Source organism: Phaseolus vulgaris, chromosome 1, assembly GCF_051622355.1.
Source record: "Phaseolus vulgaris cultivar YP4 chromosome 1, ASM5162235v1, whole genome shotgun sequence".
Lineage (NCBI taxonomy): Eukaryota > Viridiplantae > Streptophyta > Magnoliopsida > Fabales > Fabaceae > Phaseolus > Phaseolus vulgaris.
In genome coordinates, this window is record NC_143498.1 from 17,291,317 (window position 1) to 17,315,453 (window position 24,137).

The window sequence follows — 24,137 nt, forward strand, 5'->3', positions numbered from 1 at the left end:
TATTTAATGAAAATTCCTTGCATTTGGTTTGGTTACAGGTTCCCATCTAAACTCATAAATATGGACAAATAAATTATATATATTCTTTTATAAAATGTATAAGCAAATTTTGACCGTGTTTTTTTCCCAAAAAAAGAATGAACCATTACTAACAATGCCAACCAACATTTTGTTCTTTTGATTGAATTGTTTCTCTTTCATAATAAACTTCATTTTCATCCTTAAATCATTATCCATATATGTTCTCTTTCATTTTCCACTATACAATATTGCAAGTTACAAACTAATTGCTTTTTTTGTTCTAAGTACTATAAGGCATGATGTCTCTTCTCATGAAAACTATCTCAATTTTAAAGAAGACAAAAAAAAGTTTTACTTGTGCTTTCTATGTTACTTGCTTAATATATAACTATTATCTTTTAGTCTTTCATATATTTCTGAATGTGTTTCTCTCTCCTGTTAGTTATTGGGATTACCAAAATACTAATTATAATTATAAGATTTAATTTTAATATAAATAATATATTAATTATAATATATTTTTAATATATTAAATCTCTTTTATATAAAAAATTTACTTTATGTAAAAAATTAAGTTAAAACTAAATTTAGTTCCTGAATTTCATAATAATGTAGATATAAATGTTATAATATTATAATATAATTTATGTTAAAATTGTATTTTTATTTATTATATAAAATAAAATAAATATTTGTTATTAATAACTTATTTTAATTATTTTTGTACTATAAATATAAATATGATAAATATCTAAAATTTAAAATCAATTTTATATTATAATATAAAAAAAAAACATATTTAATTTAATAAAATAATTGAAAAAAATACAAAATAATAAACTACATCATCTTAACCTTGAATTATAGAAAATAAATGTACTATTTAGTGTAAGTACGGTACACTTATAAAATTGGTCATATAAATGTCATCGTTAGAATAATTTTGCATGGATATAGAAAAAGTAAATTCAAAGAAAGAAATTTAACATAGAAAAAACTATACAGGATTTAAAAAAAATTCAAATATTTGTTTTCTTTTCAAATATATATATTATTTAGTTTTATATTTGATATTTTGGTGAACAGTAAAGAAGTAAAGAAAAAAAGAAAAAGAAGAAAAACAAGAAAAAGAAAGAATGGATTGAGTGTATTATGATGTGGCGGTGGCGTAAACCCGATATTCGGCGAAGATGCGGCAGAGATACCCAGGAAGAGCAAGAGAGATAAATAAAAGGGTTTGAGGAAGTTTGGTAAAGTAGAATAGAAGCTGAGCCACCGACCAACACACCCCAAACCCTCCTTCCAGAACTTTCATGTCCATCTTGCCCTCACAAACCCAAACGTCATCTTCCTCCTCTTCCTCTGCGTCATCTCCTAACCCTAATCCCCAACATGGCATCGGAATCCCTCTTCCTCAACAACCCTTCCCTTATCTCTCACCCCCACTCCACCACGCTCTCGGATCTCTCCAGATCTCCGATATCCCAGGTTCCTTCTTCCATCTCTTCCATTCCCTTTAAATTCTACTTTCCTTCACACCACCTAATAAACATGATTGGTCACTGCTTGTGTAAAATTGTGGTGTTTTTGTTTTATTTTGTTTTGGGAATTGAATGGTCAAGGGGGTAGAGAGGGGGGTTGGTTAATTTTTGGATATTGGGTTTTGTGTGGTGATGATTGGTAATTGAGAGTTGCATAGTTGGAGTGTGTTTTTGGGTGTTTAATTTTTTGTTGGTTTGATTGGTGCTGCTTGTTTAACTGATTAGTGATTCAATGTTGTTGTTAGGTTCATCGACTCAAGCTGCTGAAGATTCTGGTGGATCTTCCGAAAAGGTATTTTGGTTCTGGTTATCTAGGATTGGTTTATGGAAGCTTATGGCCTGATAGAAGTGTAGAGCTATGTGTTTTTTCTTTGTATTTGGGTATCTGTTGGTTACTAATTTGTTCCCTTGTTTGGCTTTTAGGTGACAGAATTAGGGTCTCCAAGTGGAGTGATGGTTTCACCTCAGCAAAACTCTAGAACACGTTCTAGGATTCCCGGAGGAAGACGGGCAGGAATGGCTTCTCATAGAAACCAACAAGCTCCTGGGTCCGTGAGTTCTCATGGAAGTTCCCCTTTGGCAGGGAGAAAAGCTCAGACTGTGAACGGAAATTACTTGCTGAATTTTCAATATGACCCAATATCCCGTTCTCAACCACGGGGTCCCCCTCCTCCCCCTGCAGCAAGAAGGAATTGGAAGAGGAAGCCATACAATAAAGATTTGTTTTTGCAGGCAAATTACAAGTTCATGGTGTTAGATTCAGGAAATTATTCTCCTGAGTTGATGGATCCTGATAAAATGTTGCAGTGGGAAGATATTATATGTGTGACATATTTGACCCCCTTTTCAGTTCAGTGTCCAATTTGTTTGGAGTATCCACTGTGTCCGCAGATAACCTCATGTGGACATATTTTCTGTTTCCCATGTATTCTACAGTACTTAATGATGGGAGAAGAGGATCACAAAGGCGATATCTGGAAAAGGTGTCCTTTGTGCTTTGTGATGACATCTGCCAAGGATTTATATACAGTGCACATCACAAATGTTAAACAATATCAAGTTGGAGATAATGCTGAGTTCACCTTTTTAACTCGGAAAAAGGATTCATTTATTCCGTCAAATAAACAAGAGACAAATATAACATCATGTGGTAATGGACATTTCTGTGATCCCTTTTCTAAGTTTACTCTTACATCAGATGTAGATCTCTCAGTGAGGCATTCAATATCAGATCTAGATGGTTGGCTGGCCAGAGCAGATTCTGGTCTTGTTGATGACCTGGAGAAGCTTCCTTATGTTTGTGCTGCAATGCAGCAACTGGAACAGAGGAAGAGGTATTGGAATGAGCAAAAGTGTAATGACAGCGAAGATTCTAAGCCTATTGATCATGGACATCAGATACCATCCATGGCAACAAATTCTATGGATGCTGATGATGAAAATTGTTCTAATGGGTCAAGAACTTCCTCTACTGATTACCATGACCAAATTAAGGTTACGATGATGGATAAGTCAACTGCTGGAGCCTCTTCAGACCAAACTTTGAATGTGGAGAACGAATTAATAGAGCAACAGATGAATTTATGTTCTTCATATGAGGAGAAGAAGAATAGTATTCAAAGGCCTGCAGAGGATGGTGATGTTGAAGAAGTGAAGGGAAATGATTCATACAGTTTCTACCAGGTAACTACTGACATTTGGTTTTAGTTGTGTTCCGTATCCGATGTTTCTAGCTTCACAATTTTCTATTTGGATACAACAAACATGTCTATAAAGTATGAACTGATTTATTTATATTGAAATCATGTGGAACAATTTGATATTATGCAGGGTTCATTTGGTAGGAAGGAACGAAATAGTTGAGAAATAGGGAAGGTGAATGGAAATAGGTGAGAAATTAAGTGGAAATACAGGTGTTTGGTTTTAAGAGAAAAAAGAGGTAAATAGTTTAATGGAAGTAGGTGGGAAATAGAGTGGAAGTAACTAGGTGTCCTCTAATATCTTTTTTATTTCTCTCCTTCCCCATTTTCCCTCTACCAAATGCTCCCCTTTTTATTTCCACCAATTTCTTTTCTCTGTGGTCTATTTCTCACCAACCAAACGGGTAGTAAGATATTTTTTGACAACTTTTTGCTTTGAAAGTGGTGGGGTTGACTGAAGATAGATTAAGATTATAAGGATTTGTGAAGATGGATGAAGACATTAACTATATTACTGTTTTGTATCAAAGCTTTGGAAGTTCTAATGCTTGTTTAGTTGGATGGGGGAATCAATTCCTCCCACTTTGGCATACATGTTTGATTTAAACTTGTGATTTAATAGGCTTATCATCTAAGCATGCATGCATAAGTTGTTTCATTAATTAACAAGGAAATAAGCTTAATTTTTGTAAAAGTAATAATCTCTTTTTATGAGTAATCTTAGAGAGGTTATTGAAATAAGCTGAAAGCAACTTATGGACATATGATAAGTTATTTTCATAAGCTTTGCCAAACACTTACATATGTGTTTGTCATAATATATTCTCTTTAAATATTTTATTTCTTAGAGGGCATGGGACAAGATATGAAGGTTTAGGGTAAAATGGAAAGGAGGAAGATGGAATGAAGAGAAGTTGTGCAGTAAGGGTTTCAATGTTAAATATCCATATGACCCATATAAGTGCTTTTTAATTAGCTTAATTTATGGGTGAGATTAAAATGAATCCCTTTTTTTGTTATCCAACAAGTAGGCGGGAACACTGAGAGTTTTCACCTATTAATCTTTCTACTCTAGAGCTCTCAAGGAAATCAAAATGATTATTTGTTAAAGAAAGCAACTTGTGATAGGATCTCTAGAATCTGGTCACTGTTTCGTACATAAAGGCTTAGTTATTCATAAAATCTAATTATAAATGAAAAAATTGAGCTGCTTTTGATTCTATACATGGTTAGGGCATCACTGATTTTGATGTTCTTAATTGTGACCTAAAGATATATATTTTCCATGGTTGTTGGTTATAGTTATTGTGTTGGCTTGATTGCTTTACTTGCAACATGTTGATCTTGATCTTTAATTTTCCATTGATGTCAAATTTTGTCTATTGATGTCCATGGATGACTTGGACTCTCACAGTGGCTATGAGGAATTGTTGTTTTTAGTTTCATTGAGCAATTTCTGAATGCTTTATGCCAGCTTTAATGATGGCATCTGGATGTTACATGCTCTTGCTTATTTCAGGCTGCTGATGGTCAACATCTAATTCTTCATCCTCTAAACATGAAGTGTTTGCTCCACCATTATGGGAGCTATGATATGCTTCCACACAGGTTTGGACAAAATCAAATTATAATTCTCCTATGTGCCTAGAAAATAAGTTGAAAAAATTGTGGTTGGCTTGTGAGCTTAAGATAATATTATATTGGGATAATGTGTGACTTTTATAATTTATAAGAGCATTAAATTGAATCTTGAAGTCTCAATTTTGGTTTATGTTTATATGTACCTTAAAACAAGGACTTCTAATCATGTTAATATTATTTACATAAGGTCTATTGTTCCAAAACAAAATGATTACCACCCAAACTACAAAGATTTCACCATTTTACTGTCCATGACATTCTTATTACATGTACCATTGATGTCAAAATGGAGTTGAACCTTAGCTATAGACCATTGTTATCGATATCAGATAACGAATCATATCATAGACCCCAAAATAGAGTTATAACGGAAAACATAACGGATTACAATAGAAATATTGCAGTTGAAAGAAATATATATATACATACATACACATATATATATATATAAATAACTTCAAAAAAAATGCAAAAATAATGAAAGAGACTGTTATATAATGTTTTAAATAAAAAATGTGCTGTTGAAAATAGTTATATAATGTTTTAAATGGGTCCAAAATAGGCCCAAAATTAGTAAGTTGTGATTTTTAAATTAGGGTTTACCAGGGAGGAGCTGCACACTGCCACACACCGCACTCAATATTTAAATTTTAGGGTTTTTTATTAGGTTAAAGTTGAATGGGCCTTTGGCCCAAACTTATGTCCTCATAAAAACTAGGTTTAGGTCTTCATGCTGCAGCCCTTCTTCATCAGCCGCACGCTGTGACAACGCGAAGCCACCGTTTTTTTTTCCGCTATTTTGGATATTTCCGATTTTCGTTAGCGTTTCGAGATGCTCAAAGCGGCCGCCATTGAAAATCCACATTGCCACCGCCTTGTTGTGGTGGTGGTTAGAAAATCCGCCACCGCCATTCGCCATGGCCGATTATTGATAACATTGTTATAGACTATAAAGATTAGCATTCAATCATAATGAAGTTTGGCTTGTAATTTCTGCTTCACAGGAACACATTGATTTATAGGATTGGTTAGAGATATGGTTTGATTGTGTTAAGATATGGTTTGATTGTGTTAAGATATGGTTTGTTTACATTAAATAGGGAGTATTATATGATTTGATAGGGAAACATCTAACCAAATTCATTGAAAGAAAATATACGACACATGAAATTCATTATATTATGCAATTTCTCTCTTCTCAACATGGTACTAGAGTGGTATCCTCCCTGATCTGATTTGCCTCTAATCCTTTCAAATTGGCAACAAGAGCGTAAGAGAAGGGAACTTAAATTTGTGTTTTCCCTATGGGTCTTGTTGAAGATTCTAATATGACCAAATTATAATACTGAGTGTAAACGTCTCCTTACAAGCCGATTGTGTGCGGTTGATTTAGGGATACCCATTTACTAAGATGGTATTAGAACCATTTAGAGTCTTTCCTAGTGTGTTGGGTCTATTGTCTCACTTGCTATCAGACTCTTCGTTTATTCCCACACTCAAGTCTTTGACATGAACACTCAATGTCCTAGGCCTGAGGGGGTTATGTTGGAGATCACACATAAAATAGAGATATGATCAAATTATAGTATATAAGTGGGTGCAAACTAGTATAACTAATTATTGATTATGGTGGCGCCATCTTAGAAAGCGGTGGCGGATTTTCTGATCACTAGCATAACATGACGGTGGCGATGCAGATTTGTCATGGTGGTCCATGACGAATGCTTTTTGCATCATGGGATGCTAACGACTAACAACAATAGTGAAAAAGGTGGAGAGAATGAGGTTTTCAACGGCGATGCAAGGTCTGATGATCTTGTGTGGTGGCTTTGATGGTCTTGTGCGATGGCGGCGCTGCACACTTTGGTGGGGCTGTGATGGTGGTGGAAAATGAAGAAATAAGATGGGATGTTGTGTTGTGTTGGGTGCATGAAAGTGAAGGAGGTGTTGCCCAAAAATAAAACCCTAATTTCAGAAAACTTAATTCAAACATTTGGGCCTTACATGGCCCATTTTTAATATCCATGCATTGTAACCCTAACTATTCAAATCAAGTGATTGGAGAAGTGTTCTGCGCAGTTGCAAGAGGAAGTGAGCATCAATATTAATTTGTGGTGTTTTGATTTGATGTTATTGTTATTTGAATTTCTATACATAATATTATCATTAGTTATGATCGTCTCTTTTATTATTTTTGTATTTTTTTAAGTTTTCTTTACATATATTGTATTTCTTTTGACCGCAATGCTTCTGCCATAACCCGTTATGGTTTTTGTTTCAACTTCATAAAGGGTTTTTGGGGTCTCCAATATTTTCTGTTATCCGAATTCCACTCTCCCAAGAAAAGAAAAACTATATAGTGACTTTATATCCCTACCTATGTCCCACTTGGGCTGTAGTTAGCAGATCTGTTTACAAAAAGTCTTTCCAAGGGATGATTTCATGATCTCACATGAAAGTTGGGAATGATAGGTATTCATTCACCAACTTGAGGGGGGAGTGTCGATTCATGATAAAACCAACTGGATGAGGAGTGTTGATTCAGGATAAAATATAGTTGATAAGCCACAATAGGATATTGTATTTAAGTACAATTGTGCTATTAGTTGTTAGAAGATTCTAGAGATCTATTTCTAATAATTACTTAAGAGTTCTCTATATCAAGAGGTTGATGTACTATTTTGAAGTATTAATTCAATAAAATCTTTTCTCATTCAGTTTAATCTTTTTCAAGTTTAAGCATGTACAATGACAACTAGGCAGCTGTCTACATTGCGTACAATCTTGTATTCCATGAGACAATTAAACATATAGAAATTGATTGTCATTTTGTTGGGAAGAAGTTTTTGATCAATGATAGTTAACTTGTTAGAATAGGTTAACTTATCTTTTGTATTTCCTATCTGACATCTATGTGTAAGATCATCATATATTTTTATTTCACTTCTGAAGCAAGTTTCCTTATGAATGAATGAATCAGCCAACAGAGAATTATCTCTCTTAGACATTTACCAGTTTCAAGTATATGATATGATTTGATATGGAAATATCTTACCAAATATTTCTCAAGATGGTACCAGGGCTGTACAATCCTCTGTGACATGTTTTGTTGCTAATCCTTTCAACAAGATCATTGGGAAACACCATTAGAAGTTACACCAACAATATGGGCAGTCTTAATGGACTAATCACTGTTGGACTCCATCAAAGATCAAATTTTCAATAGATGTTGCTTTAACCTTTATTCATTTATTCAGAAATGTCAATGCCTACAATAGTAGTAATGGTAGAAGTTGTCTTTTTTCTAAATGTATGGGTTTGAGGATATTAGTTGATGTTTAGGATGTTTGTGTGTATTTATGGTTTAATGTCTTGGTCTTCAATGAACATCTTTCTATTTGGAGTAGCATCAGTGAGCAACCAAGCATTAAATTCTTTTTAACTAAAGTATTCTCATTGCAGAATAAATGGAAGGATTCTACAATTAGAGACAGTTACTCAGTCTGAGGCCATGAGGAGGCGATATCGATTCCTAAGTCATTTTCCGTTAACCACAACATTTCAGGTACCTGTTCATAGAGTTTTATAGTTCCAAGATATATTTTTGATGATTTATAATAGGTGTTTACTAATTTTACAGCTTTGTGAAGTTGATTTGAGTGAGTTGTTACCACCTGAAGCACTGACTCCATTTATGGATGAAATAAAGAAACGTGCAAATCAGAGGAAGCAACTTGCAAAAAAGGTATCAATGTAGCCCATCATATTTTATTTCTGCTGATTTCCTTAAGTTTTATAAGATTTTAAATAACCCCTGACTCACATCGTCCCTTAACATGTTTATAAAACATGATAGTTATTGAAAGGAATTTCTCTCGGAAAGCTAATATTTTATCAACCTTTTCCATTCATTATTTATTTCATTTGTAAGTGTTCTTATCTGGTGTGCAAGTAGTGGAGATTGCGTGTTAAACAAATCTTCTCTGGGTTGGGTGAGGCTAAGTTTTAGGATTGTGTGAACATATCTTTTAGGTTTTTGAATCTAGAGAGCCCCTTTTTAGATTACAATTGAATGTGGGTTCTGTAACTTTTTTATGGTACTAAAACAGTGCCAGAGCCTTCTAATTACAAGTCAATGTTGGCTGTTTTGCCTGCTGTTGGTATTTTTTATTTTTTTTATCATCATATGCCTTTTATTCAAATTTAATATATCGTGTTCTGTTCTCGAAATGTTGGAATGTGCTTTCCCATGTTATATTTTTGTTTTTAGGAACGGAAGGAAAAAATAAGGGCTGAAGCTACAGATACTTATTCCCTTCCTATATCATTAAGTAGTCGGTTTACATCTCATGATGATCCTCCAACATTCTCCATGGATGACTTTGAAGGTAATCTTCTTTTTGGTTGTTAGAATAAAAGTTCGCTGTTATTTATTAACAATCCCTTAATACAGTAATTTTTATTGAGGTAGTTCCACAATGTGAACTATATAACAGGACTTGAACATATTAATAGAAGATAAGGAAATAATAAACCAGGAGATACTCCCATGAGTCTTAACTCCTACTGTCAGTGTTAGATTTTACACTGGTGATCTGTGCTGACCTTTAACGCAAACCTTAATTGTGTGGATTATTGTAGTGAAACCCCTATTTTAATTGGAACCACACCAAAAAACCTAAGAAATTGCGTTTAAGTATTGTCTCCTCTCCTGTGGATACACCTTCCCCCTCCATCTTCGTACCACTGATGTTTGCACCAAAGCCATCTCTTCTGATATGACATCCTCATGACTCCTCCCAACCGTTTCCTTTGAATTCTCCACTTCCCTTAGTAGTTCTTTTTGTCTTTGCCAAATTAACCCTGTCCTCTCATTTAGTATAGACCAATCATTGTTGTGAGCTTCCTTTGGGCCTAGTGTTGAACCTCTGTTAGAATTTGTGGTTGTTGAAAACCTCACATCGATTAGGGAAATCTCACATCATAGGTTATATTTTGTGAGGTTGAGTTATCTTTAAAGTTCACTTTTAAGATGATATCAAAGTTTATCTTAACAAGGTTTGTTGGGTCTATTATACCATTCTCTATTGATTATCCAAACATATCTATTTTTATGCTTGAGATGTTCATTTCTTGGCGTTAGAAAGTTTGTTAGAGATTTTATAAATGAGTGCAAATATCATCTTGTAAGTCAGTCTATTTTATGAGGTTAAGTTAGACTTCATGTTTATTTTCTAAAAGTGGACGCGTGATTGGAAATCTTACTATTGCAGAAAAAGTGCTGAGAAAATTAGTGAATTATGTATTACGGGTTAATTTCCATTATCGCACCGGGGCCTTTCCTCTTGTGTTTTACTTTTCATTTACAGCAGTTAATATTAGGGTTGTGTGGACAATGTTGTGCCATGGTGTATGTAATTTTTGTATGTGTTTTGTTCAGCTCTAGGAAATTCAACTGTATCCTCAAGTACTCCCGTAGCTGGGGAGAAAAAATCGTTCTCAAATGTCACAAGACTTGGGTTTGCTGCTGCTCATGATTCTCCATCCTTGCAAATTCAAGAAACTAGTGGTCTACACAATAACAATGCTACAACTGATTCCTCTGCCACAACAGGTATTATATGTTTATACAATTTTATATAGTCTGCATGGAAAAATTTGCAAAGTGCTATATAACGGAAGGATCAAGTACTCCAAAAATGTTGTTTTTAACCGTTGTGATTCTGTAGGTTCGAGAAACGGGGAGACACAGTCATACTCCAATGTTATATCAAGAGCAGAATCAAACATAAGCTCGAATGCACCAAAGACTAATGAGTTGGGGAAGAAAGGTAAGAAGCCAAGTCGAGTTCTTCTGTCCACAGCTGGAGGTAGACGTTATTGATTGCTTGGTCTATGGATTCACATGTACTTTATGCTCCTCTAATTCACCTTTTAGTTGTAGATAGGTAGACATGTGTGAAGAGAATAAATGTTTTCACAGCAAGAAACAATCCATGACAGTTGCAAGTTTGGTTTTTTGTTTGTGACTCTGTAGAACTGTGCGTCTTTGCAGATATGTTAAATACTCAAATGTTATAAAGCACATATGGCTGGCCATTAAAATTAGAAGATTATAATTTTAATTGAATATAAGAATGGATTTTATATAACTTGTTTGGAATGTGTATCAATACCATCTGTTTTTGTCTCAATCCTTGATGTTCTCAACTAACCATCAAACATTTTAAGAGATTTCATGGATTTTTATGCTGATATAGCATCTTTAACGTTTAGGAGTAAGTTCAACAAAAATAAAAATACTTAGTTACGCTAATCATTGAAATTTCGTCAAGTTGCACAATATTCTTGTTTATTTCTATAATAACATTTTTACTGTTTAAATGATATTACACTAACATTTCCTATACATTTACATTATTTCTTTTTAATTATTTGAAAAATACTACTTTGTGTTTTGCTGAAGAGAATTTTGTAAAGATAAAAAGGCAATGAATAAATTTTGCATAACTATTTATGTAGTTTATTAAATCTAGTGAATGCAATCGATCCCTTGCTAGAACAATTAAAGAAATTGGTAGGTACAATGTTTAGTAAGAATTGGTAGAACTAAATAAAAAATAGATACAAAAACTAAAATGATTTATAATTTATAATATATAATTTTTCTCTACTATTATATTTTTATAACTTTCTAATATTTATATTTATATTTATATTGTATAAGTGTATATATATATATATATATATATATAAAGTAATTAAGTAATGTATTTAAATTAATTAAACTAGAACTTAAATTAAAAAGATTGATGTATACGTAAGAATGCCCGAAGAATAGAAGCTTGTCATGGTAGCTCTATTTAGCCTTAATGTAGATCCAACGTCTATAAAATCTAATCAAACATGTAATAAATTGTTTTATTCTTTAAAAGTGGCATTTTTATATTCTTTAGAAATTTTCTTAATTTTATAAAAATGAAGACATTGAATAAGAATTCATATTGATTAATAATTTTTATCTGAAAATAAAATGTTTTTTTTTTAATATTTTATATTAGTTTTTTTTTGACATATTAAACCATGTTAAAATGATTCAATTTCTAATAGAGTCAGTTATAATTTAATCATTGTCTTCATCAATCCAATTATGGAGTTACTTTTGAAAGCCTTGACTAGCATAACAATTTTATATGTAAGACAATGGGTACATTCTTATATTGATCTTTTAAGTTTTGAGAATTTGGTTTTTTCTTTTCAATGACAATAAAAAACCTAATATCTTCAATTAAATTCTTTATTCCGTGGATTTATAAACTATCACGTGAAATGTTAAATCTTAGAAAATACTTTTATTTTAAGTTTTGAGAATTTGTTTTTTTCATTCCAATTACAATAAAATATCTTAATATCTTCAATTAAATTATTTACTCCGTGGTTTTATAAACTATCACTCAAAATCTTAATCTTAAAAAATTATACAATTTATTGTGAGAGTGGTAAAAGTTGTGTTTAAGAGAGTTCAAAGGAAAACATATTGAAAGTTAAAATATATAATTTGATAGTTTAACTTTATTCGAGTCATTTTAGTGTTTTTGTAACGTGAGAGTAACATTGTTAAGTTTTTTTCTTTTCTTGTAACTCTATATTTTGCTTCCCGCGTTCTATCATAATTAGGAATTGATAAAATTAATTTTGGGAGATTTTAAACACCCAAGTACAATGTTTTTTTATTTTATTTTAGTTGTCGCTGTTCAGAGCAAGCGATAGTGAATGTTTCGGGCAATTTTAGCATTCTCAGTTAATATAGATACATATGGCGCTTTTTATTTGGAAAAAAGGTAAAGTTCATTTGTTTTGCTTCCAAAATTGGTAATCTGTAATATTTGCATAAATAACAAATCTAGAATGGAATTGATAGTGCATAAATTATTTATGGAAAGGACAATCTGGAAAGGAAAATCTGTAACCATTTTGGAATATCCTTTATAAAATATATTTTATGAATTCTAGATTTATTATTTTGGAAGTCAAAAATGTGTTACGAAAAGAGTATTCTGGAATGATATTTTTGTCTTTCAAATTTACTATTTTGAAAGTACTTATAATTGCTCCTTATTAGAAATTTAATTTTGAAATAATGTGTGATGCTAGTGATTATGCAGTAGGAGCAGTGATAGGACAAAGGAAAGATTTTTTCAAGTCATATATTACGCGAGCAAGGTTTTAAATGAAACTTAAAGTAATTACACTACAACAAAAAAGAATTACTTGCTATAGTGTATGCACTTGACAATTTTGATCTTATTTGATAGGTTCTAAAGTTATTGTTTTTACTGATCATGTTGTCATTAAATATTTATTGAATAATTCATATTCTAAACCAAGACTTATACGATGAATATTTTTGTTACAAGAATTTCATTTAGAAATCAAAGATAAGAAGTGATGGCGGACCATCCAAGCTACCATACACAATAATAAGATAGAAGAATTATCTATATAACTAAAGTAGAATACACTTGTATTGGGTTTGTACTTTTAAATACTTTTAAGAGTATGTTGTAGATGAATCAAAGGCACTCTAGAAGATCCTCACTTATTACACAAGCAAGGATCTCTAGAGCCTCTTAAGAGGACATATATGTCTCTGCTTAAGCCACCAAACCTCACCACAGTTAAGCTTGCTTAACTAGGGTTAAGGTAGCTTAAGGAGCAAGCTACCTCATCCTTCTCATCTATAAATACCCTTCATAAACCCTTTATGTTCAGATTTGACATAAAGTGAATGAAGAACTCTGAATCAAGAATCCATTCTCTCCCAAATCTCCTTTTGCTAGAAAGCCTAGAAGGCTAGTGAAACCCTTAGGAGGTTGGCCTCACCAACTTCCTCTTCAAAGCATTCATCAACACCAAAACCTATCTACATTTACACTTCACGATTTTTCTTCATTCCTAAAGTCTTTCGTTACCTTTCCACACTTCCACCATAATCAAGAGCTTAGAGTGCATCAATAAGGGATGTGAGAACAATGTAGCTGATAATTTATCAAGATTAGAAAATGACGAGGGAACAACAATAGAACCTAAAGTTCTTGCTGAATTTCCACATGAGAAGCTTTTAGTAATTAAGGATAGGTTATGATTTTCAGACATGGCCAATTTAAAAGCTTTTGGAGCAATTCCGGAGAATTTGGATTGGCACCAAATAAGTTTTTTTTTTTTTTAAATGTGATAATCATTATGTATGAGATGATCCTCATTTGTTTAAAATTAGTGCAGATAATTTGTTGTGAAGATGTGTTCCACTAGATAAAGCCAAGAGAATCATATGGCAATGCCATAGTTCATAAATATGGAGGACATTTTAATGGGGAAATGACAACTGCAAAAATTATCCAATCAGGTTTCTTTTGCCCTTCATTATTCAAAGATGCACATACTTTAGCACAAAGATGTGATAGGTGCCAAAGAACAGGAAGCATCTATCAAAGACATGAGATGCCATTACAAAACATTCAAGAAATTAAAGTTTTTGATTGTTGGGGCATTGATTTCATAGACCACTTCCATTTTCTTTTTCAAATGAATATATATTATTGGCAGTTGAGAATGTCTCTAGATGGGTTGAAGCAATTCCATCACAAAATGCAGATTCTAAGACAGTCATTAAATTTCTTAAAAGGAATATTTTTTGTAGGTTTGGTACTCCCAGAGTATTAATAAGTGATGGTGGTTCTCACTTTTGTAATACCTAAAGAAAGTTTAGAAAATTATGGTGTTAGCCATAAAGTAGCTTCAATCTATAATCCACAAACAAATAGGCAAGCAGAAGTTTCTAATAGAGAAATAAAGAAAATTTTAGAGAAAACAGTGGCCCCATCTAGAAAAAATTGGTCAATCTAGATCGATGAAGCTTTATGGACTTATAAGACTGCATATAAAACCCTACTACTCTTTCTCTATTTCAATTTATCTATGGGAAAGCATGTCATCTTCCATTAGAATTGGAATACAAGCACATTGGGCATTGAATATGTTAAATTTATATGTTAAAGTTGTTGGGGAGAAGAGAAAACTCCAAATTCAGAAACTTGAGAAGTTGACATTAAATGCATATAGTTCCTCAAAGCTCTATAACGAATGCACAAAGAAATATCATAACAAGAAGATTGTAGAAAGAAATTTTCATATTGGCCAATATGTGTTGTTACTTAATTCCAGATTGAGACTTTTTTCCTGGAAAGTTAAAATCTATTTGGTCAGACCCTTATATTGTGAAGGAAGTTAAGCCATATGGAGCAATAGAGTTAGAAGACCAAATATCATATAGAAGATGGGTAGTAAATGGTCAAAGGGTGAAGCCATATTTGGGTAATTAGAAGGAAGAACTCACTATTGTGATTCTTTTAAATGGACCTTATATGACGTTAAACAAGTGCTTATGGGGAGGCAAGCCTATATATATATATATATTATTGTGATTTATTATTTTAATTTTTGTTTTGATTTTTGCTCCTAAATCCATATTTTTGTGTAAATTCAAGACTTTTGTGCAGGAAACTTGCCCAAAAATGATATAGCTCGCCTAAGCAAGTTAGGCATTTTAAGAGGGATGCTCTCTGAAGTACTCTCGCCCAAGCGAGATAAATCTTGCTTATGCGAGATTCCACTTATACAATTGCCTAGTCGAGATATTGCTCGCTTGAGCAAGTTTGACGATCCAAAAGTACGTAATTAAGGGCAACCCATCCCCTAAATGCCTCCAGATTAATTTGAAGCCTGGGATAGGTATTTTTATGATACATGAAAATTTAACAGGATGATTGATTAGAACAGAGAATGACAAATCATAAGGAATGAGACTAATTAAACGAAATACGTGTGTGAATCTTAAACAATTTTGAGAGGTTTACTGATGAATTTGACCGTTGTGGTTGCTTAATTTTTACTTTATGTTACATTATAAAAGAGCATGATGATGATTAAGACATTTGTGTTAATTAGGAGCTAAGAGCCAAATAGTCAACCTTTATGTAAATAGAATTCATTTTTTTATAACCCTATTGTGCCAAGAATTTTTGTTATTATTTATTGCACCCTAAACCTTTAATGATATATTTGCCTACCCATTGACATGTTTAAGGAAGGAGAACATAAATGCAATATTTATAGAAAAGGGAATGATTGGTTCTAATTGTTTTTGAGTTTAAATAATAAAGTTGTTGGAAATAGGAATAATTTATTTCTATTATTTAAAAAATAAAATAGAAAAGAAAAGAAAGAAATTCATGTGGAAATCATGAATAAGTAAAAAAGAAAATGAGGAAATGTGTGAAGTCAAAGAAAATGGTGATTAGATGATACATATGTATTGTAATTGGATTGTTGGTATGTTCTTCTTCTTTAAAATCTGCATTTTATTATCTAAAAAGACCAATATATTTTGGAAGCCCAACCTCATTATAACTCTGTAAAAGATCTTAAGATTCATGTTTCTAATATGACTGTGATATGAAGATGAAACGAAAAGCAACTGTGATTTGTTAGGATTCAGTGAAAATAGAGAAAAACACTTACATGTGAGCATATGAAAATAAATTCCTTGATGAATTTTAATTTTGTTATTTTAGTTTGATTTTGGAAGTTGATTGTATTTATATTTTGGTATATTTGAAGTTGGAAGTAACATAAGTTTCTAATTTAATTTTTTGTTTAGTGAATAAAGTTATTTTGATATTTAAATTCAAATATGATTTTTTTATATTCATTTACTTTTCTTGAGGACAAGCATTATTCTAGGTTGGGGGGAGTTGATAAGTGTCATATTTAAGTAATATTTCATATTAAAAGACCAACATTTATGGATATTTATTGATAAAAAAAATTATAATTTAACCCTAATTTATGAATTTAAATATTTTACATATTTTGTGATTATAATATGAATAAGAACGATTTATCCCAAATTTGTGTTAATTTTAGGATTCTAGGGGAAAATGGAGATGAAAGAGCTAAAAGAGAATAGACAAGATGAGAAGGGAGAGCTGGAACGTTAAAAACTCGCCAAACTTGCGTAATATTTTGTTCTTGATTGATAATTGGTATTATCATTCTATTCTTAACGCTTGTTTTATCATGATTTTTGATCCTTAGATTTGACTAAAAAGTACTTCTAAGCATTTGACCTAAATGATAATGTTTAACATATTTGAATGTTAGGAATAGATTTGAAATGTTAATTGTTATCAACATCTGCTTGTAACGATAAGAATTTATTTTATAAATATGCAATGAATTAATATTTAGGAGACTATTTTTATAATTTTATATTACATGTTTTTTAAAATACAAAAGAGTGAGAAGAACGAACCCCAATCCTAATTTGAATGTTAAAGATATATTTGTCTCCACTTCTTTATCACATACTTGTTCTTTCTTTAACAACTGAACTAGAATGTTATCCATATGAATCTTCATATTGCGTATATTCTATTCTTGTATCAGATGTTGACATTGGATTGTTTTGATATGAGTTATAAATACATATTTTCCACATGATTTCTCTTGTGTGTTTCCTCTAAACAATGATTGAATGATGCTTTAATGCTTGATTGCATTAATATCATTCATCAACGCATGGTTTTCTCAATAAGATGTTGAGTATGAAAACTTTGGATATTGTCTTTGTATACGTTTTTGTGTTCTTAAAACACATTTAGAAACTCTTTGTGAATCTCAGAGTCAATATAATCTTTATATTAAAGCATGAATATCACTGAAAACAATATCTTCTAATATATTTGAATTATCAATATTTTAATTAAAAAAATACATTATCAAGACTTTCCAAATTAACTTATATTAAAAATGTAAGTCCAAATAGATTTAATTTGGTTTATATACCATTTGATAAAACTCTTTAATATATTATCAGTTGTATACTTTGTTTTTCAAAATCTTACTTATACATTTTTGAATAAAATTAATGGCGAATAATTGTATTCATAAACAATTTATGATTAGTTAGGAAATTATATTTCTTTCATTAAATATTAAAGCACTATTTTGCATTATATTTCAAATCAATTTCACAAATACATTATATTCTTAGTTTTGACTTTTTCGTTTTGATTTAAATTGTTTACAATGATTTCAAAATATCAAAACGATTATGAAAACATTTGATAATCATTTGAACATTCTATATATAGAATGTAAATAGTGAGTTTGTGAACTTCTCTCTGAAGATCGTCCAATGTGCATCATCATCTGTCACATGTATGACTTGATCATTGTCTGACACATTGTATATCTTTCATCGTTTTTCAATTGTGTTAGCTCTTTCTAGAGCATCTAGACCATCCAAGACCAAGCTAGGAGCGTCCAAGACCAAGCTAGGAGCGTCTAAAGATCAAGCTAGGAGCGTCTAAGACCAAGCTAGGAGCGTCTAAGACCAAGCTAGGAGCGTCTAAGACCAAGCTAGGAGCATCTAAAGATCAAGCTAGGAGCGTCTAAGGCCAAGCCAAGAGCGTCTAGAACAAGGAGACTTGGATCAAGCTATGAATGGAAAAAGGCCTAATAGCACATATTCCGTGAAGGCCCATCAAGTGTAGTTTAGCTTTAAATGAGGTGTAAATAGCATAACCATGTGGACAATTGTTTAATTTTCTGCACATTAGAATTAAGGAAGCATTAACCTTGATTAGCTAAAGGTTTCTAGAAGCCTTTACTAATAAAGGACCATGTGCACCCATGTGCCATGTGCACCCATGTGCTTCACATTTACATTTCATTTGGCTTACATTTGTGTAGCATTTAGGTCATCAAATCTGGTCCTCCTTAGCCTATAAAAGGAGGAGCCAACCTCATGTATTGCAAGATTATTATGAGTAAAGTTATCTCCATATTAAGCCTACCATAAATACTTTATGAATTTTTACTAGTTGAAACACTGTTCTAAGGTCAATTGGGTTTCGTTGAATGGAGCCCAACATAGTCCTCTATTAACCACGACTTCTCCTACTTCAAAAATTTCAAAAATAGTTTTTAAAAATTTAAATGCTCGTCGCAAGACACTAGAAACACTTTTTCTTTTATCCAAAGTTTACACATCAATTTCCCTTATATCGGCAACAGCTAGACAAGTTCAACTTCTGAGTCGAGTAACTCCTTTCTCCTCAAGAGAGGATGAATATAGAAATAATTAAAAACCTCTCTTTCTCTATTAGCAGCAAAGGCCTCTTTAGTGTACCTCGCACCGAGGATCCTCATGCCTTGTTCATGGATAAGGTTTTATGAAACTTTATTCTCCAAGCTCTGTTACTTGGTTAGCTAGCTTCGCTTATTTATCATGCATATATCATGGGAAAGGACTTCGATTATAAGAAGTTGCACACCAAGGTTGGAGTACCTACCTTAGAAAAGACCTTGTTGAACAACTTCTAAAACCCCGCTATGCGAAAGAAGGGTGACACAGGGGAAGGAAGACGATACGTTCTTGGTCGTATCGCTATGTGTGGTTGTACCTCCACCGACAAATGTTCGAAAGTTGAGGTACCAACACCCTTTTCCGACCTAAAGCCAACCCTTCCTCCTTCAGTGGCTCCTAGCATTCCCAGTCCTCGTCCTTTACTCGAATATGAGCAACCTGCCTTGCTCGGGCTGATAATATGTGGAAAAAGGCGACCTTTGATTTGAGTAGATCATGTATCTACTCGGTGCCAAACTCTTACTCCATGTAGCACATAAACATGAAGTTCAATCAAGTTAGGGTTGAAGGGAATGAAGGGTTTCCAGTCCCTAATGACGTTGAATTATTAAAGGTCATTGGTCCAAGTAGATGCCTTGAATTTGCAAAAATAATGTTGGCTAGAAGTACAACAAAAATTCACTATTGGAAGGACGTGATGAGTAAAAACATTGAGGTGATTGCTAAGGTGCATAGGTTGGAGTTTGTAAACCAAGAATTGTTAAAGGTAAGGTGCATATGAAGCTTATGCTTTTTGATCAATCCTTAGCGCTTGTGCAAGGTTAACGTAGGATGAAAGTGTTGGAGGACGAGGTCGAGTTGCTGAAAGAATGCCTCAAAGATGCAAAAGGGGACGAACAACAAGTTGAAAGAGGTCGAGGAGAAATCCATGAGTAAGTTAAGAGAGGTCGAGATCCACATGACTCTTCTCCAAAAGGAAAAAGAGAAAAATTGAGAAGAGTGACACAGATTTGAAGGTGAAAAATGCAAGATTGCCTCAGTTAGGCCTGAGGTGATGAAAACCCATTCAGCCACAACATCCACAAAATAAAGAGATTAAAGACCTAGAGCCTTGTTCAGGGACTTATTGGCCAAATGACCTAATTGGTCTTTTATCTATCTTTTGTAGGCCCACTAAAGAGAACAACCCCAAGAAGAAAACATGCATATTATATCCAAGAAGATCTCTAGTTCAAAGAAGAACAACTAGAGAATTTGACAACACACTAGATGAAGAGTGGAACTCAGTAGGGTGAAACTCTTATCATTTTGGGCCAAGCTTTAGTTTGTATAAATGTTTAGAGTATAATAGAATTTATTTGAGTTTGTAATTGTTAAATAAATTGAGCCAAGTAGAGTAGGATTTTTTGTCTTGTATTTTGACATATGATAGATTGGGGTTAGGGTTCTAAACCTACACAAGGTTTCAATTGGGCTTACATTGGCCCAAATGAAACCCTAGGTCGGTCCTAGAGCAAGGAGAGCACACCAAAGGGACTGAACCACAAATAAGGTGCAAGAAAATCATGGGAGAAGCAAGGAAGGTGTGACTAGACACATGACACACTTTCATTTGCTCTTATGAATCTAGGGTTTATTTTTTAATTTGAATATTTGAATTTTGGCTTTATTTTGGGTAGGCCATAACACTACAAGTAAATGTGCTCAACTCATGTAAAAAATAACTTGAATGAGAAGAGTTATGTTGACATTTTTTGGCCATAAACACTTGATTTTGCGCTCTCTCTAAGGTAGTCTCTTGTGTAGCCTCCCCTAGACTCCTTCCTTGTGAGTTGGTCTCACCTTTCACTCTCTAAAAACCATTTTCTCCACTTTAAAATTTAGTTTACTCTTCATATATTTTCAGCAGCTTCCACAACTCTATACAAAATTTCAAATCAAAACAATGCAAAAAGAAGAAGGCACACATCATGAGGGGCATGCAGAGGGGTTAAAAAAGACAATGCATCAAGTTGTATATTTTCCTCCTACTCTAAACGTAGCCTTATTTAACCTAGATAAAGATGTAGTCAGCAATGAGTTAGTTGACGATTAAATCATTATAAACATTAAATAGTAATGAAAAATGATGTTTTGTACTTTGTTTATTTTCAAATGCGTTAATCGAAAAACTTTGATCTGATCAGTTGGATAACTGAATAATTATGGTAATTGAATAACTTTGACCCGACTACTTGCATTACCCAATTTACTTTTACTCGATTACTTGTTTGCGTCGAATTACTTAAATCGAACTATTTGTGTTCACTTGTGAACGTTTTTAATCGAATTTCTTTGATTTAATTTTATCCTTTAAAATTGAATAATTTATGAAATTTATTTATTCAATAACATGTCTCATTAAAACCTTGCTCAACAAAACCCTCCTTAAGGATAAAATTTGAGTTAAAGAAAAAGAGTACATCGTCATCGTTACAAGAATTAAAAATAAAAGTATAAACCTAACTATAATACATCTTGAGGTGAGTGACATTCCATGTTCAGGGTAAAAGTTTGCCACTTAATTATTCTAATTTGTAAGCTTCATTTTGGAGCGAATCAACAACTCTGTATAGGCGTCCTAATTGTGTGCTAACCTTCCATCTTGTTTATTCTTTCGGGCTTCGTTGAGTTTGCGCCATACCTAATGTGAGTTGATTTTAAAATTGCATATTTTATGGGTTGCACTTTGTTTATGAGTTTTTGTTTTAAGCAGAATATGGTGAGAAACCCAAAGAAGATTCCCATTGGACACAAACTCAACCAAGTGGTTAAGTAAGTGTGAAGGTTCACTTTTAGAGGGCAAAAATAAAGCACAATTATATGGTGATTTAGATGATGATGGGTAGAAATGAAGAACATAAAAGATGAAAGGAAGCAAGCTAAAAACCGAATGGTAAAGAGAAATACAAGAACATAAAAGGAATGGAAAATGGTGCAAAGGAGAAATTAAAAGATGAAAAGGAAAGAGATGCTTAGGATGATGAAAGTGTGATCACGCCACTTGGAGGGGAAAAAAGTCTCCAATATGAGTGGTGAAGAGCTGCCACTTGAGGTGTTGTGCATTCAAGATAAGATCCAAAGATAATAGGAGACTTAACTCACTAAACACTTTGACAAAGTTTCTTTTCTATTAAAAATTTAAGTGTCTAATACAAGAGGCAAGACACCCTTTATATAGGAGAGAGTGACTTGGGGAGCAAGAGTGAGAGGGGTAGAGGCGTCATTTGTGAGAAACCTTCAAGAAGGTAGGTCAAAGTGGAATGCCTCCCAAGCTAGCCTACATCTTCTAGAAACTAGGTTAAGGGGAGATTTTGGAAAGGGTTTCTAGAAGCTAGGTTTTTGGTGAATTTGGCACAAACCCAATATTTATACTAAGTACACCATATTCTAGCTTATTCTTCTAATTGTAGCCCATAACGAGCCAATTTATTTACTTAATCGTGTCTTTTAAAAGACCAGAAGAAAGAACATTTGGAACTCTGGTCTATGTCTAGTTCTTATTCTGATGAGGTCCTTCTAAGGTTTGGTGAGGCCTTGTCTTGGATGCTGAAGCGTCTGTGGGGTCCTTGGTCATCTGTTTGTCAAGTTGAGTTGTATCAATACCACATCTTTTTTTGAAAGACTCATTGTGCTTTTGTTTTTGTCTTCATTTATGATCTGAGCTTCTTCTTGAATCTCATGCACAAGGTTCAGTATAACTCTTCGATTTGCATCATTATGTTGTGCATCGTAGTTCTAACTTCCCCATATGGCTTGTCTTAATTCCACAAGAATCATAACATTTGTTATGTGTGTCAAAATGAATGGTGTTCCTAAGTTGAATACTAAGGTGTACGATGGTACCCCTAAAGGATACCTCGTATCTCTTCTGCCAAAAGCCCTTTGGCTTGGCTGAGCTTTTTCTTAAGCTCGTTCAGATCGATTCGCTGCTTTAGTTTGGTCGTTGGTTCGGGTGCTCTACAAATGATACTCGGTGTTTGATGCCAAGTTGTTGTGAAAAATGCTTGAATCCCTTATCTATAAACTACCAACCATTATCGGTGACAACAGAGTGAGGAAACCCATGTCTACAACTAACAATTTTCCAAAAGAACTTTTGTACTTGCTTAGTTGTAATGGTTGCCAATGGTTCTTCCTCTATGCATTTTGTGAAGTATTGTTCGCTTTGGAGCTCGAAGTTCCATTACAGTTTTATCCTTAAAAGGTGTCTCGAAAGGTTGAGGGAAGAAAGTGGATTTAAATCGCCTTTGACCTTTACTCCTAAACAATGTGAGACTATTGGACATACAAGAACCAACCCCTAGTCGAGGGTTAAGAGAACGAATGTTCGTCTTTGGAATCATTTTCCATTCCCACAAATAACGTCAATGTTCTAACATCAAGTCGGTTGAGTTAACATCATTAAGATCAATCATCGCACTTAAAATATTATTTGTTTTAAAGTTCAAAATTTTATCACAGTTTATTCTTAAAAAATGTCTAAAAAAATGTCGCAAAAAATATATTTAAATTATCCTTTAACTCAACTCTAAAAAAATACGAAATTATTCGACATATAAAAACTTGTTTTTTTTATTTAATTTTATATCAATAATACGTTGAATCTCGTTTCTTAAATTTTGGAATCTATTTAATTTGATTCATTTGGTCCAAATTAATGTTGAAATAAGCTAAATAAAAGAGTTAGGTTGTTAACTCTAAGTATCCAAAACTTAAAGCTAGATATTTCTGTTATCAAAATGTTTTAATTCATTATGTTTTTAACAACTATAAATAGCATTGCTTGTATTGTATCAATACAGTTTTTCTAATAAAGAGATTTTAGTTTCAATTCCAATTATCAATTAATTCCCAACAGATTGGTATCAAGAGCATAGGGAGGGAACTTGTGTGGTTTCCTAGCAGTGAGGGTAAGAATGCGGCTGGATCTTTGAGCAGAGGAGGATCTGCTGTTTTGCAAGCCAAGAATTGGAGGTTGAC

At 32.8% G+C, this 24,137-nt stretch overlaps 1 protein-coding gene across 1 annotated transcript; it reads left to right on the top strand.

Moving 5' to 3' along the window:
- The first annotated feature begins 1,116 nt into the window (after nt 1-1,116).
- LOC137813608 (RING/U-box superfamily protein) lies at nt 1,117-11,055 on the top strand. Its single transcript, XM_068615959.1, has 9 exons — nt 1,117-1,509; nt 1,808-1,854; nt 1,986-3,245; nt 4,782-4,870; nt 8,366-8,468; nt 8,544-8,648; nt 9,174-9,291; nt 10,344-10,517; nt 10,633-11,055. The coding sequence occupies exons 1-9, from the start codon at nt 1,335-1,337 to the stop codon at nt 10,785-10,787; spliced, it is 2,226 nt and encodes a 741-aa protein (XP_068472060.1). The 5' UTR covers nt 1,117-1,334; the 3' UTR covers nt 10,788-11,055.
- The last annotated feature ends 13,082 nt before the right edge of the window (nt 11,056-24,137 follow it).